At 35.6% G+C, this 12,720-nt stretch overlaps 1 protein-coding gene across 1 annotated transcript; it reads right to left on the minus strand.

The window, feature by feature from the left end:
• Nucleotides 1–883: 883 nt before the first annotated feature.
• Nucleotides 884–1,849, minus strand: LOC134376874 (olfactory receptor 51F2). The gene has a single exon (XM_063095437.1). It carries the CDS (start codon nucleotides 1,817–1,819, stop codon nucleotides 884–886), a length of 936 nt encoding a protein of 311 aa, XP_062951507.1. The 5' UTR covers nucleotides 1,820–1,849.
• Between the last annotated feature and the right edge of the window lie 10,871 nt (nucleotides 1,850–12,720).

The raw sequence follows: 12,720 nt of genomic DNA on the forward strand, positions 1-12,720 counted from the left end.
GCCTGAGCCACACATGGAAATGCAGTACACTCCTGTAAATAGCAGTCTCTCCAGCTCCCAGGCTCAGCAGGGCCCAGCAGCCAGCAGCTTCCTGCCACCTAGAGAGTTCCAAGGCTTGGCAACTTCTTGTGAAAGACCTCTGCCATTGCTAGGTCAGTAGGCTCATAAATGGAGTCACAAACACGAGAAAAAGTATAGGTTTTCATTTACCAAAATAAATTTTTGTAAAAGATTTAGAAAAAAGTATTACCTTCGCTCTCAGAATGTTAGCAGTGTTATTACCAACTTGTAATGTTCAACTAACAGCAAAGGACCTAATGCTGAGCACTTGATTCGGTAATTGTATTTACATTGGATATGCCCTAACAATAACAGAGGGCAAATAATTCCACCTATGCAAAACCTACTGTCGAATTGCACTGATATTTATTTTAGGATTCACTCTATAGAATGGCTATTTTGGAAGCACACAATTTTAAGAAAAAAAAAAATCCACCTAATTAAGTACTTTTTGTATGTCATTCAGAAAAGAACCACTGGCTTATTGAGAAAGTTTTCCTGAGTAAATCTGGACTTTTATAATTATTTGAAGAGTTTGAATTAATATTTTATGTAAGTCTCAAAGTGCTTGCAAATATAAATGGCTGTTTACATATTATCTCACTTTATATTTAAAACAAAATTGTATTTAGATGGGATTGATATAAATTTACTGACAAAGAAATTGACTAAACAAACATCATACAACTTACAAGATGCATAATTTGGATTTAGGAGGCATGTCTCAGCACTTTGAGTACAATTAAACCCATTCTACCAAAAGATGTATCGATAAATGGCTTTATCACTCCTCTGAGAAAACCGATAATTAGATTTGGAGCTGCTACTGAATTAAAATCTTGACAATGGCCTTTCGAATCTGCTTAGTCTTCACACTGTAGATGACAGGGTTGAGCACAGGAGGAATGAGCAGGAAGACGTTGGCCATGATGGTGTGGACAAATGCAGGTGCTGAATGGCCATAACGATGAATAAGAGACAGGCTGATGAGGGGAATGTAGAAGATGGCAACAGCACTGATGTGGGATATGCAGGTGTTGAAGGCTTTCTGCCGTTCCTCTGAGGAAGCAATGCTGAGGACAGATCGGATGATCAGGATATAGGAAAGCAAGATGCAAGGGCAGTCAAACCCCGTAGTGGAGAAGAGAGCCAGCAGACCAAGGATGCTGTTGACACTGTTGTCTGTGCATGAGAGTTGAATGAGGTCAACATGGTAGCAGTAAGAATGTGAAAGGACCGTAGAACCACAGAAGGACAGCTTCTTGACAAAGAGCACAACTGGCAACATGACAGCAACATTTCTTATCAACATGCTCACCCCAATCTGGGCAATCCTGGCATTGGTGAGGATGGTGGTGTATCTCAGTGGGTCACAGATGGCCACAAAACGGTCAAAGGCCATGGCCAGCAGAACCCCAGACTCCATGAAAGTAAATCCATGGAGAAAGAACATCTGGGCAATGCAGCCATTTAAGTTGATCTCTCGGGCTTCAAACCAGAAGACACCAAGTGTAGTGGAAAGTGTGCACAGGGACAAGCTCAGGTCTGTGGCTGAGAGCATGGAGAGAAAATAATACATAGGCTCATGGAGGCTCTGCTCACGGAGGACTGCAAACAGGATCATGCTGTTTCCAGAGAGGGCGACGACATACAGGAGACAAAAGGGGATGGAGATCCAGACCTGGGCTGTGGTCTGACCTGGGATACCCGTCAGGAGGAAGGTTGGAGGCTGAGCATTGGTATTATTGAGGATCGACATAGTGAAGGACTGAGAAGACAGGGATATTTGAATAATTGAACTAATACATAAAATGCAGCTTTTTACTTAGCACATCTTTCTGGCACTCCAGGATTCACTGAATTACTCTTTCTAATTCCCCCAGAACTTTAGTATTTTCTGAGTTTTCTAGAGCTTCATGCTTCTCCCCCAACCTCTCAGTGTTTCACATTACTGAAAAAGAAGAATTCCCAGCATTGTTCCTCATCAAGTTTTCTTAAGAATGTTAAGCCTATAATTTTCCTTAGCAGCCACAAACATCACAATTAAATCACCTCTACCTTTAAAAGTCCCCAGTAGAATGCCTAAACAATATTACGAGAAATCTTGTTTCAAGTGCTGTTTGAAAATGAATTATTGATTCTGGAATAAAGCACTGAATGAACCAAGACAAACTTGAAATATGGGTATTAGGCTTCCTGGGAAATATTCAAAAGAATGCCAAAAGCATACCTGTGACAAATATGTCTGTATACATGAAGATAGGGTGGTCTACAAAACCTCCCTAAGGATAATAGGTATCGATCCCATTTGTTGAGAGCTCCTTCTGTTGCTGACATTTTACGTGAATTATGTGATTTCATCCATGTGCCCATATGCCAACTCCAGGAGTTAGTCAGACATGCACTTTGCAGATGAGCAAAGTAAGACTCAACAATTAAATAATCACACAATGTTATCTTTATAAAGCACAGCCTAACTGTTGAGGGAAACCTGAAATATAAGAAAGATGAGCAAAAGAAGAGAGGGAGAGACAGAGGAAGTGAAGGAGGAAGAGGTGTAGGAGGAGGAGAAAGGGAAGAAGGAAGGGAACAAGGGAGAAAGGGAAAAAGGCAAACCTGCAAACCTTGCTTATTCTAACACAGTGCAGTAAGCACCATGTTGGGATAAATAGTAGCAGAAACTGCTATTGAAATTCTGAGAAACATAATATTAAGTATTTCTTGAAGAGATACACATGTGCTACGTACAATTATCTTCATATCTATAGTCTAATGCAGTCATCATTACTATTCAATTGAGTAAACAAATTTCTTGTCCCTAATATACATATGGAGAAACTGATGTTTAAATTGATTAACTCACGCCAAATTATGCTGTTTGGTAGCAGAAGAGCTGAGATTGAAACCTACGTATCTGATCACAATGCCTGCATTCTATAAAGGTGATAAATGCATAGGAAGAATTTCTAAACAAGTCTGACAAAAGTTTTTAAGATGTGTACTTTAAAGGAGTCATACTGTATTCAGTGTGTGGTATTCTTGGAGTAGAGTCCTGTCTGTCAAATGTTAAGTCCATGTGTCTCATGCGGATATGAAACTCTTAATTCTTACTTATTTTTTCTGGTGATTCTTTCTGGAAATCTTCTCTTTTCATCAATTGTACAACACTAGTCTCCATTATTTTTCACCTACTACACAGCTTTTTCTCTGACTGTTTTTGGGTTTTGTTTTTTTCTTCTACTCTCACCCCTGAGAAACTTATGTTTTCCAACTTTACATATGGTATCCTTTAGGGATTTACTATTAGCCCATTCCCAAGTCACTTAAAAATTATCTTACTCATTTTCACAGCTTTATTTTTTTACCTATATACAAAAGACATATTTCAAATAAATATCTTAAAGCCATTTCTGGTTTACAGGTTCCAGATCTGAAGATAAAACTTGCTTCTCAACATTTCCACATAGATTTTTCATGGGTAATTCAAACATGATATGTTCAAAACCAAATTGATCATTTTCCTTTATTACTGTGCTTCCTCCTGTATATTCTATGTAAAGCTTATATTTTTCACAGAAATAACTCAATTATCTAAATTACATATATGAGCATTATCCTGTACTCTTATTTTTTTAACTAACACCACTTCCAAGTAAATACCGAATCTTTTCTATCAACCTAATATCCCTCTATCTCCTTCCACCTCTTTATCTAAATATAAAATACTCTCTCCCATATCTTCATACTGTCTAACCTATACTATTAAATTAGCCTACAAGTAATAATAACTTGTTTTTCTTAACTTAATAATATCGATATAATAATATAAAATGAGGAGAACTCCAAATGAATAACAATCATTTATTAAGCACCTTCTCTGGGCCAGATAAATATAAAGGAGAAAAACAATCTTTTAAACTGAATGACAGTGAGAAACCCACATGTCAGACCCCACGGGTCAGGACATCAGAGTACAATTTATACTCTGAGGAATGCACATTTATTAGAAAACAAGGATAAAAATATTAATTGTCTAAGTCTTCAGTTTAAGAAGCTAGGAAAATAATGAAATAAATGCAAGAAAAAGCAATAAAGATAAAAGGCACATATGAATGCGGTAGCAATAAAGACAAAGTTGATTATTTTAAAAGACTATAAGTGAGATTTTTCAAGACTGGTCAAGAAAATTTTAGAAAAACATGAAAAATTAAAATGGTAACAGAACTACAGTTAAAGAACTATACATTTAAAAATAATGAAATAGTATATGCAAAATATAATGATGTATTCAACTGCATATATAAAATAGATAATTTTATAGGAAAACATATATTACCGATCCAACCTGAGAACTAAAATCCAGCAGAGAAAAAAAAGTGTAATGACAAGAAAAACTTTACTAACAAAGGGATTAAGAACATGTGTTTTGATTTGTGACTTCTATCAAACTTAAGTGAAAAAATGAATATTTCTGTCTTTTACAAAATCATCCAGTGTAGAAGAGAGAGATTTTGCCCCTTTGGGATCATTTTGCAATGTTTGAAGACAATTTTGATTGTCACAGCTGGAAATGGAGTGTTACTGGCATCTAAGGGGTAGAGGCCAGGGTTGCTGCTAAACATCCTAAAATGCGCAAGATTGTCCCTCACAGCAGAGAATTTATCCAATCCAAAATGTCTGTAGTTCCAAGTTTGAGAAGCACTATTTCAAAGCATATGAAAAGATGGAAAGTTATTTATCTAATTGCTTAAGAAGACAGATGTAAACTTTATAAACAACTCATGATCAAGTCAGATGCAACTATACTTTTAAAGAGTATTGCAGTTTTACTCTGTTGAACTTGTCTTATGAAGGCAGAAATTACTCAGTTTAAGAAATCTGTCAATGGTAGGACTATACTAATATATTAAAAGAGGGAAAACATTATTTTCTGAAGATATGAGAAAAAACTCAGAAAATTCAGTGAGAATTTATGATAAAATTCTTAATATTTAGGAAGTAAATAGAACTTTATTAATGAAGGGTATTTTCCAGAAATTCAGAGTAAACGTTATTTGCTGGTGACCTATTAATAGTATTTTTATTATTACTTCCTATACAACGGTGAATGAGGATAAAGAATATGACAATAATGGTATCTACCATCAGTGGAATAAATAACTAATTATGTGATAAATAAGGTTTGGCCAATTGGATAACAGTTTTTAAAAACGTAAAAGACACCTATTTTACACATCCCTGCACTTAGATTAACAATTTCAACACACACAAAAAAATCTGTAGTAATATTAGAATAAGTAAAGGAAAATGCATTTATGACTTTTTAAGGATTAATTTAAAGCCATTTTTGTGAAATATTGATATTGAACAATGCACTAAACTCAAATACTACTGATTGCAAAAGATGTGTCTTAACAAAATTAGCAGTACGGCACTTCATACACGCATTGGAAGGCCAAACCAAAGAGTGCTGGTGTATCTTGTTAAAATGACAGTCTGAATTAAAATACAGAAAATGAGATAAAAACGGCAGATTTGAAAATATTTGAGAAATAGAATTAACCAGATAAGCCAAAACTGGGCACCAGGCCAGACAGAGATCAGAAAAAGTAAAAACAACCTGATTTAGCATCCACCCAGTGGGCTTTAAAAATAACGCTCAATAAAATCAGTGTACTAGATTAGTAGTTGCAAATCATGCCTGCACATTAGAATTATTTGAGAAGCTTTTAAAAACTATGAAGGAAAAATCTCAGTCCAGATAAAATAAATTCAAGTATCTGGGGATGGTACCCATGCTTCTGCTTTAAACTAGATTGTATGTCTTCTGGGTTTTTTTGTTTGTTTATTTTGGTGATCTGTGATTTGTGTTATGTTGAGAAGCAGTTAGAAATCAGAAGTAATGACACTGAATAGAAATGTCTGTGTCCAGGAATTTGGGTCATATATGAAATGGTGGATACTGGGATGTATGATTATGTTGGCCATGCAAAATAATAATGACAAAGATAGAAGTCTTTCTCCTCCATCAACTAGAGATAGGATCTTGGTAACTCATTTCCATCTATGGCCACTCATCTGTAAACCCCGGACTTTAAAAATATCCCTGATCTGCCTATTTCCAGTTGTTTCTGTGATGGTCTAAAATGTCAAATTTTATTTTATATCCTTCTTCCTAAATATAAATGGCTACTATTAAGAGAGCTAAAAGGGAGCTCAGAATATGAGGATTCTATTAAAAGATGGAGCTGACACCAAGTGAAATGACTCAAAAAGCTTATTTCCCAACAAGTAGGAATACAGATGTCAGTCAAATTTAGAAGCTGAGTGAAGCACCATAAAATAAACAGTATATCTTACATTTAGGGCTATGCAGAATCGCCACATTTCTACTTTATTTTCTTGCCATAACTAGCTTTGCCTGGAAAGAAACATTTGTTTGCAAACTTCTTGCTGATATCTCACTTCATTCCCACAACCTTTAGCTTGAGCCTGTTACTCTGCACCCCTCTTCCCAATATTTCTACTCATCTACCTCTTATTTGCAGTCCTTTGCCTCTAAGCCCCCACTTCTCCACTCCCTTCCCTTGCTCTCTGTTCTATCCCTAATCTTCCAGTTTAGACCTCCAAGATCTCTGTCTTCTTGGCCTGTTCTTTCTGGTCCTAGCATTTTACCTGGATCCCAACAGGGAGTGAGCTGCCCTTTCCACTCACAGTCCAGTCAAATGTATATGTAGGTGGCCCTTAGACCTGGCCCTTTATAAGGAGCTCATCATATAATCCAACATGGCTGCCAAGAGACACTCGAGACTCCACAGTAGGTGTGATGACTAGAATGTCCCAGGAGGCACCTTACACTAGGCTGAAGCAGGTCTAAATAATCTGTTTACATCTCCTTTTAAATTATTTTGTTGTCTTTGTACAATTTTAAAATTAATATAAGCATTCTTTTTTCTCCTCATTATTTTATATTCTATGTCCTCCTATACAGAGTGGAGAGAATAAATGCCCTTACACTAACCTCCTTCTCTTTTGCCCCCTTTCCCAAATTCAGTCACCTACAGTATAATACTCCCCTGGAAAATATATTTGAATTAACGTACAGAACATACAGTCTTACAGCTATAATTTGATATTTGTATTTAGGTTATTCAAGCTTTAAAAGCAAATACATTTAATTGAAATATGATTAAATAAATAATACTCAACACAGAATGCGAATGTATGGTGTGAGTAGAAAAAAGGTATGACAAATTATTCCATATCAAATAAACACATATCACTACAAGAGAAGGCACCCATTCATCAAAAGAAAATAGATTTTTTCTTTTACACTGATTCAATTTCCCACGATTATGTCAAATTTGAGCAAAATAAATAAATAAAGCTGGAGGCATAACACTACCTGACTTTAAAGTATACTACAAAGCTATAAAAACAAAAACAGCATGGTGCTGGCAGAAAAACAGACACACTGATCAATGGAATAGAATAGAGAATCTAGAAATCAACCCACACACCTACAGCCATCTGATCTTTGACAAAACCATAAAACCTATACACTGGGGAAGAGACTGCCTCTTTAGCAAATGGTGCTGGGATAACTGGATATCCATATGCAGGAGAATGAAACTAGACCCATACCTTTCACCATATGCTGAAATAAACTCAAAATGTATTAAAGAATTAAATATACACCCTGAAACAATACAACTTCTTAAAGAAAACATAGGAGAAACACTTCAGTAAGCAGGACTGGGCACAGACTTCATGAATACGACTTCCAAAGCACAGGCAACCAAAGGAAAAATAAAGAAATGGGATTATATCAAACTAAAAAGCTTCTGCACAGCAAAAGAAGCAATTAAATGAGTTAAAAGACAACCAACAGAGTGGGAGGAAATATTTGCACAATATACATCTGACAAAGGATTAATATCCGGAATATTCGAGGAACTGAAACAACTTTACAAGAAAAAAACAAGTAACCACATTAAAAAATGGGCAAAAGAGCTAAATAGGCATTTCTCAAAGGAAGACGTACGAATCGCCAACAGACACATGAAAAAATGCTCAACATCACTCAGCATTCGGGAAATGCAAATCAAAACCAAACTGAGATACTATCTCACCCGAGTTAGCATGGCTAATATCCAAAAGACTGTGAACGATAAATGCTGGTGAGGTTGCGGAGAGAAAGGAACTCTCATACATTTTCTGTGGGACTGCAAAATGGTGCAGCCTCTATGGAAAATGGTATGGAGGTTTAATAATTGCAGATAGATCTACCATATGACCCAGCTATCTCACTGCTGAGAATATACCTGGAGGAATGGAAACCATGAAGTCAAAGGTATACCTGTTCTCCAATGTTCATTGCAGCACTCTTTACAATAGCTAAGAGTTGGAGCCAGCTCAAATGTCCATCATCAGATGAGTGGATAAGGAAACGGTGGTATATCTACACAATGGAATACTACTCTGCTGTAAAAAAGAATGAAATACTGCCATTTGCAACAACATGGATGGACCTAGAGAGCATTATATTAAGTGAAAGGAGTCAGGCACAGAAAGAGAAGTATCACATGTACTCACTTATTTGTGGGAGGTAAAAATATAAATAAATAAACACACAAACAATGGAGGGGGGGAAGGGAAGAAGACACAACAGCTACAATTCCTTGAAGTTGATATGACAAGCGAATAGATATGAGGTTGTTGGGAGGGAGGGGGGAGAGGGAAGAGGGAGGGAGGTTTCGGTAATGGGCCACAATAATCAACCCCATTGTATATTGACAAAAAAAAAAAAAAAGGACCATGATTATTTGAAAAGGCTTTATATTTTCACTGGAATTTAAAGGATCTTTTATTTAAAACAAATTGAAAAGAATTTTTTTTAATTGAAACATATTGATTGAAATATTTATGGGAACAAATTTATATTTTCATATATATACACAATGTGTGATTATCAAATCAGGATAATTAGCATGGTTATCATCACAAAACTTAATTATTTCTTTGTTGCAAGAATATTTAATCTCCTTTCTTTTAGCCACTTGAGAATACATAATAAATTATTTTGAATTATAGATGCCTGGCCTTACTGTACAACATTAGAACTTCTTTTTTCTTTCTTTTTTTAAATTTATTTTTATTGATTGTACATATTCATGGGGCACTGAACCTATTCCCTAGATGTGATGATCCGATAAATACTATCAGCATGCCCAGTACCTCAAATTACAGTTATTCTCTGTGTCTCCCACCAGAATTCTCCCTAACCCCACTTCCCCACCACCCCCCAGCAACCTTAGTCCTCTTCTAGTCCTCTGCAGTTGTGATCTTTCTTATCCTCCTTCTTTTTCTCTTAGCTCTCACTTATAACTAAGGACCTATGGTGTGTTTCCCTCTATGCCTGGCTTATTTCACTTAGCATAAATTTTCTCCAAGCTTGTCTGTGTTGCTGCGAGTGGCAGAATTTCATTCTTTTTTATGGCTGATTAGTATTCCATTGTGTATATATACCACATTTTCCTTATCCAGTCATCTGTCGATGGACACTTAGGTTGGTTCCATGTTTTTGCTATTGTAAACAGAGCTGTGATGAACATGGGAGTAAATGTATCTCTTTTACATGATGATTTTCATTCCTTTGGGTATAGACCTAGAAGTGGGATTGCTGTATCATATGGTAAATCTATCTGCAGCTTGAGAAATTGCCACCCTGTTTTCCATAGTGGCACTACTAATATGCAGTCCCGCCAACAGTGTAGGAGAGTTTGCCCTTCTCCTCATCATTCCCATCACCCATCATTCTCATCATTTGTTATTCTCAGTCTTTTTTATTACAGCCAGTCTAACTGGGTGAGATGATATCTTTTTTTTCTTTTCACCTCTTCTATCGCTTTATTTTTTCTTTTTATTATTTATTTATTAAGAATATCCATGAGATACAAAGCTGATTGTCCCCCCTCTTACCCATGATGTGAGGGTTAGATTCATACTGGGGGCATCTTAATGTGGTTTTAACTTGCACTTGCCTGATGATAAGTGATGTAGAGCATTCTTTCAAGTACCTGTTGGCCTTGATTTGATTGTTGTTTCTATGTCTTTCTTTGTAAAATGTTCATTCAGTTCCTTTTCCCATTTTTTAATTGGGTTATTTGGTTTTTTACTGCATAGTTGCTTGGATATTAATCTCTTATTGGAAGTATGGATTGCAAATATTTTCTCCCATTGTGTAGGTTGTCTTTTCACTCTGTTGATTGTTTCCTTTGCTGTACAGAAGTTTTTTAGGTTGATATAATTCCATTTGTTTACTTGTTCTTTTGTTTCTTATGCTTTTGGGGTCTTAGTCATAAAGTCTTCTCCCAGTCCTACTTCCTGAAGTATTTTATCTATGTTTTCCTTTAGTAGTTTTATAGTTTCACGTCTTACACTTAGATTCTTAAACCATTTTGAGTTGATTTTGGTATATGGAAAGAGGTGCAGGTCCAGTTTCATTGTTTTGCAGATGGGTGTCAAATTTTCCCAGCACTATTTATTGAAGAAGCAGTCCTTCCCCCAATGTATGTTCTTGGTACCTTTGTCAAAGGTCAGTTGGCTGTAAGTCTGTGGGTTGATTTCTGGGTTTTCTATTCTTTTCCATTGGTCTGAGTGTCTATTTATATGCCAGTACTATGCTGATATGGTTACTATAGCTTTGTAGGATTATTTGAAGTCAGTGTTCTGCCTCCAGCTTTATTTTTCTTTGCTCAGGATTGATTTGTCTATTCAGGGTCTTTTGTTGTTCCATGTGAGTGTTAGGATTGTTTTTTCCATTTCCGTGAAGAATGTCATTGGCATTTTGATGGGTATTGCATTGAATCTGTAGTTCACTTTGGGTAATATGGACACTTTCAGAATGTTGATTCTTCCAATCCAAGAGAATGGAATGTCTTTCCAACATTTTTGGGCTTTTTAATTTCTTTCTGTAATGATTTTTAGTTCACATCGTAGTGATCTTTCACCTCCTTGGTTAAATTGATTTTTAGGTATTTTGTTCTTGTTGTTGTTGACTATTATAAATAGACTTGCTTTCTTGAATGCATTTTTTCCCAGTTCATTATTGGAGAACATACACTACTGATTTTGTGTGTTGATTTTGTATCCTGCAACATTTCTGAAATTGTTAATCAGTTCTAAGTATTTTTTGATAGAGTCTTTAGGTTTACCTATATTTAAGATCATGATGTCTGAAAACAGAGTCAGTTTGACTTGTCTTTTCCAGTCTGGATGCCCTTTATTTCTTTCTCTTGCCTGATTGCTCTGGCTACTACTTCCAATAGTATGTTGAAGAGGAGTGGTGAGAGTTGGCATCCTTGTCTTTTTCCTGTTCTTAAGGGAAAAACCTTCAGCTTATCCCCACTCAGGATGATATTGGTGGTTGGTTTGTCATTATGTCTTTTATTGTGTTGAGATACTTTCCTTCTGTACCTAATTTACTGAGGGCCTTTATCATGAAGCAATGTTGAATTTTGTCAGATGCGTATTCTGTACCTATTGAGATAGTCATTTTTTTTGTCTTCAATTGTGTTGATGTGGTATATCACATTTCTTGATTTGCATATGTTGAAACTTCTTTGCATCCGTGGGATGAATCCCACTTGATCATGGTGTATAATTTTTTTTTTGATGTGTTGCTATATTCTAATTGCTAGTATTTTGTTGAGGATTTTTGCATCTGTATTCATCAGAGACATTGGTCTGTACTTTTCTTTTTTTTGTATATTTGTCTGGTTTTGGTTTCAAGGTGAGGATGGCCTCATAGAATGAATTTGGGAGAGTGGCCCCTGTTTCAATTTTTTTGGAATAGTTTGAAGAAAATTGGTATTAATTTCTCTTCTATGGTTTGTTAGAATTCAGCAGTAAAGCCATCTGGTCCTGGGATTTTCTTTGTTGAAAAACTGCTAATTATTGCTTCAGTCTTGTCGCTTGTTATTGTTCTGTTCAGGTTTTCTTTCTCTTCTTGGTTCAGTCTGGGTAGTTTGCATGTGCCCAGAAACTTATTCGTATCATCCAGGTTTTCAAATTTGTTGGTATGTAGTTTTTGTAATAGTCTCTAGCGATTCTTTGTGTTTCTGTGGTGTTGGTTGTAATGTCTCCTCTTTTATTTCTGAGTTTTGTTATTTGGGTCTTCTCTCTTTTTATTTAGCGGAGGTAATAGGTTGTCTATTATTTTATTTCTCAAAAAATACTTTTTGTTTCATTGATCTTTTGTATCATTTTTCAGATCTTTATATCACTTAGTTATGATCTTAATTAGTTCTTTCTGTCTACTAAATTGGGGATTGGATTTTTCTTCTTATTCTAGTTCTTTGAGTTGTACCATTAGGTTGTTTATTTGAAATCTTTCTATTCTTTTGATGTAAGCATATTTTTTTGCAACAAATTTCCCTCTTAGTACTGCTTTTGTTGTATGCCACTGGTTTTGGTATGATGAGTCTTTATTTTCATTAGTTTCAAGAATTTTTTTGATTTATTGCTTAATTTCTTCTTGGACCCATTAATTTCCATATCTTTGTATAGTTTCCAGAGTTTTTTTTTTTTTTTTTTTTTTTTCTTTTTCGTGACCGGCACTCAGCCAGTGAGTGTACCGGCCATTCCTATATAGGATCC

The sequence above is a fragment of the Cynocephalus volans genome, chromosome 4 (assembly GCF_027409185.1).
Source record: "Cynocephalus volans isolate mCynVol1 chromosome 4, mCynVol1.pri, whole genome shotgun sequence".
Lineage (NCBI taxonomy): Eukaryota > Metazoa > Chordata > Mammalia > Dermoptera > Cynocephalidae > Cynocephalus > Cynocephalus volans.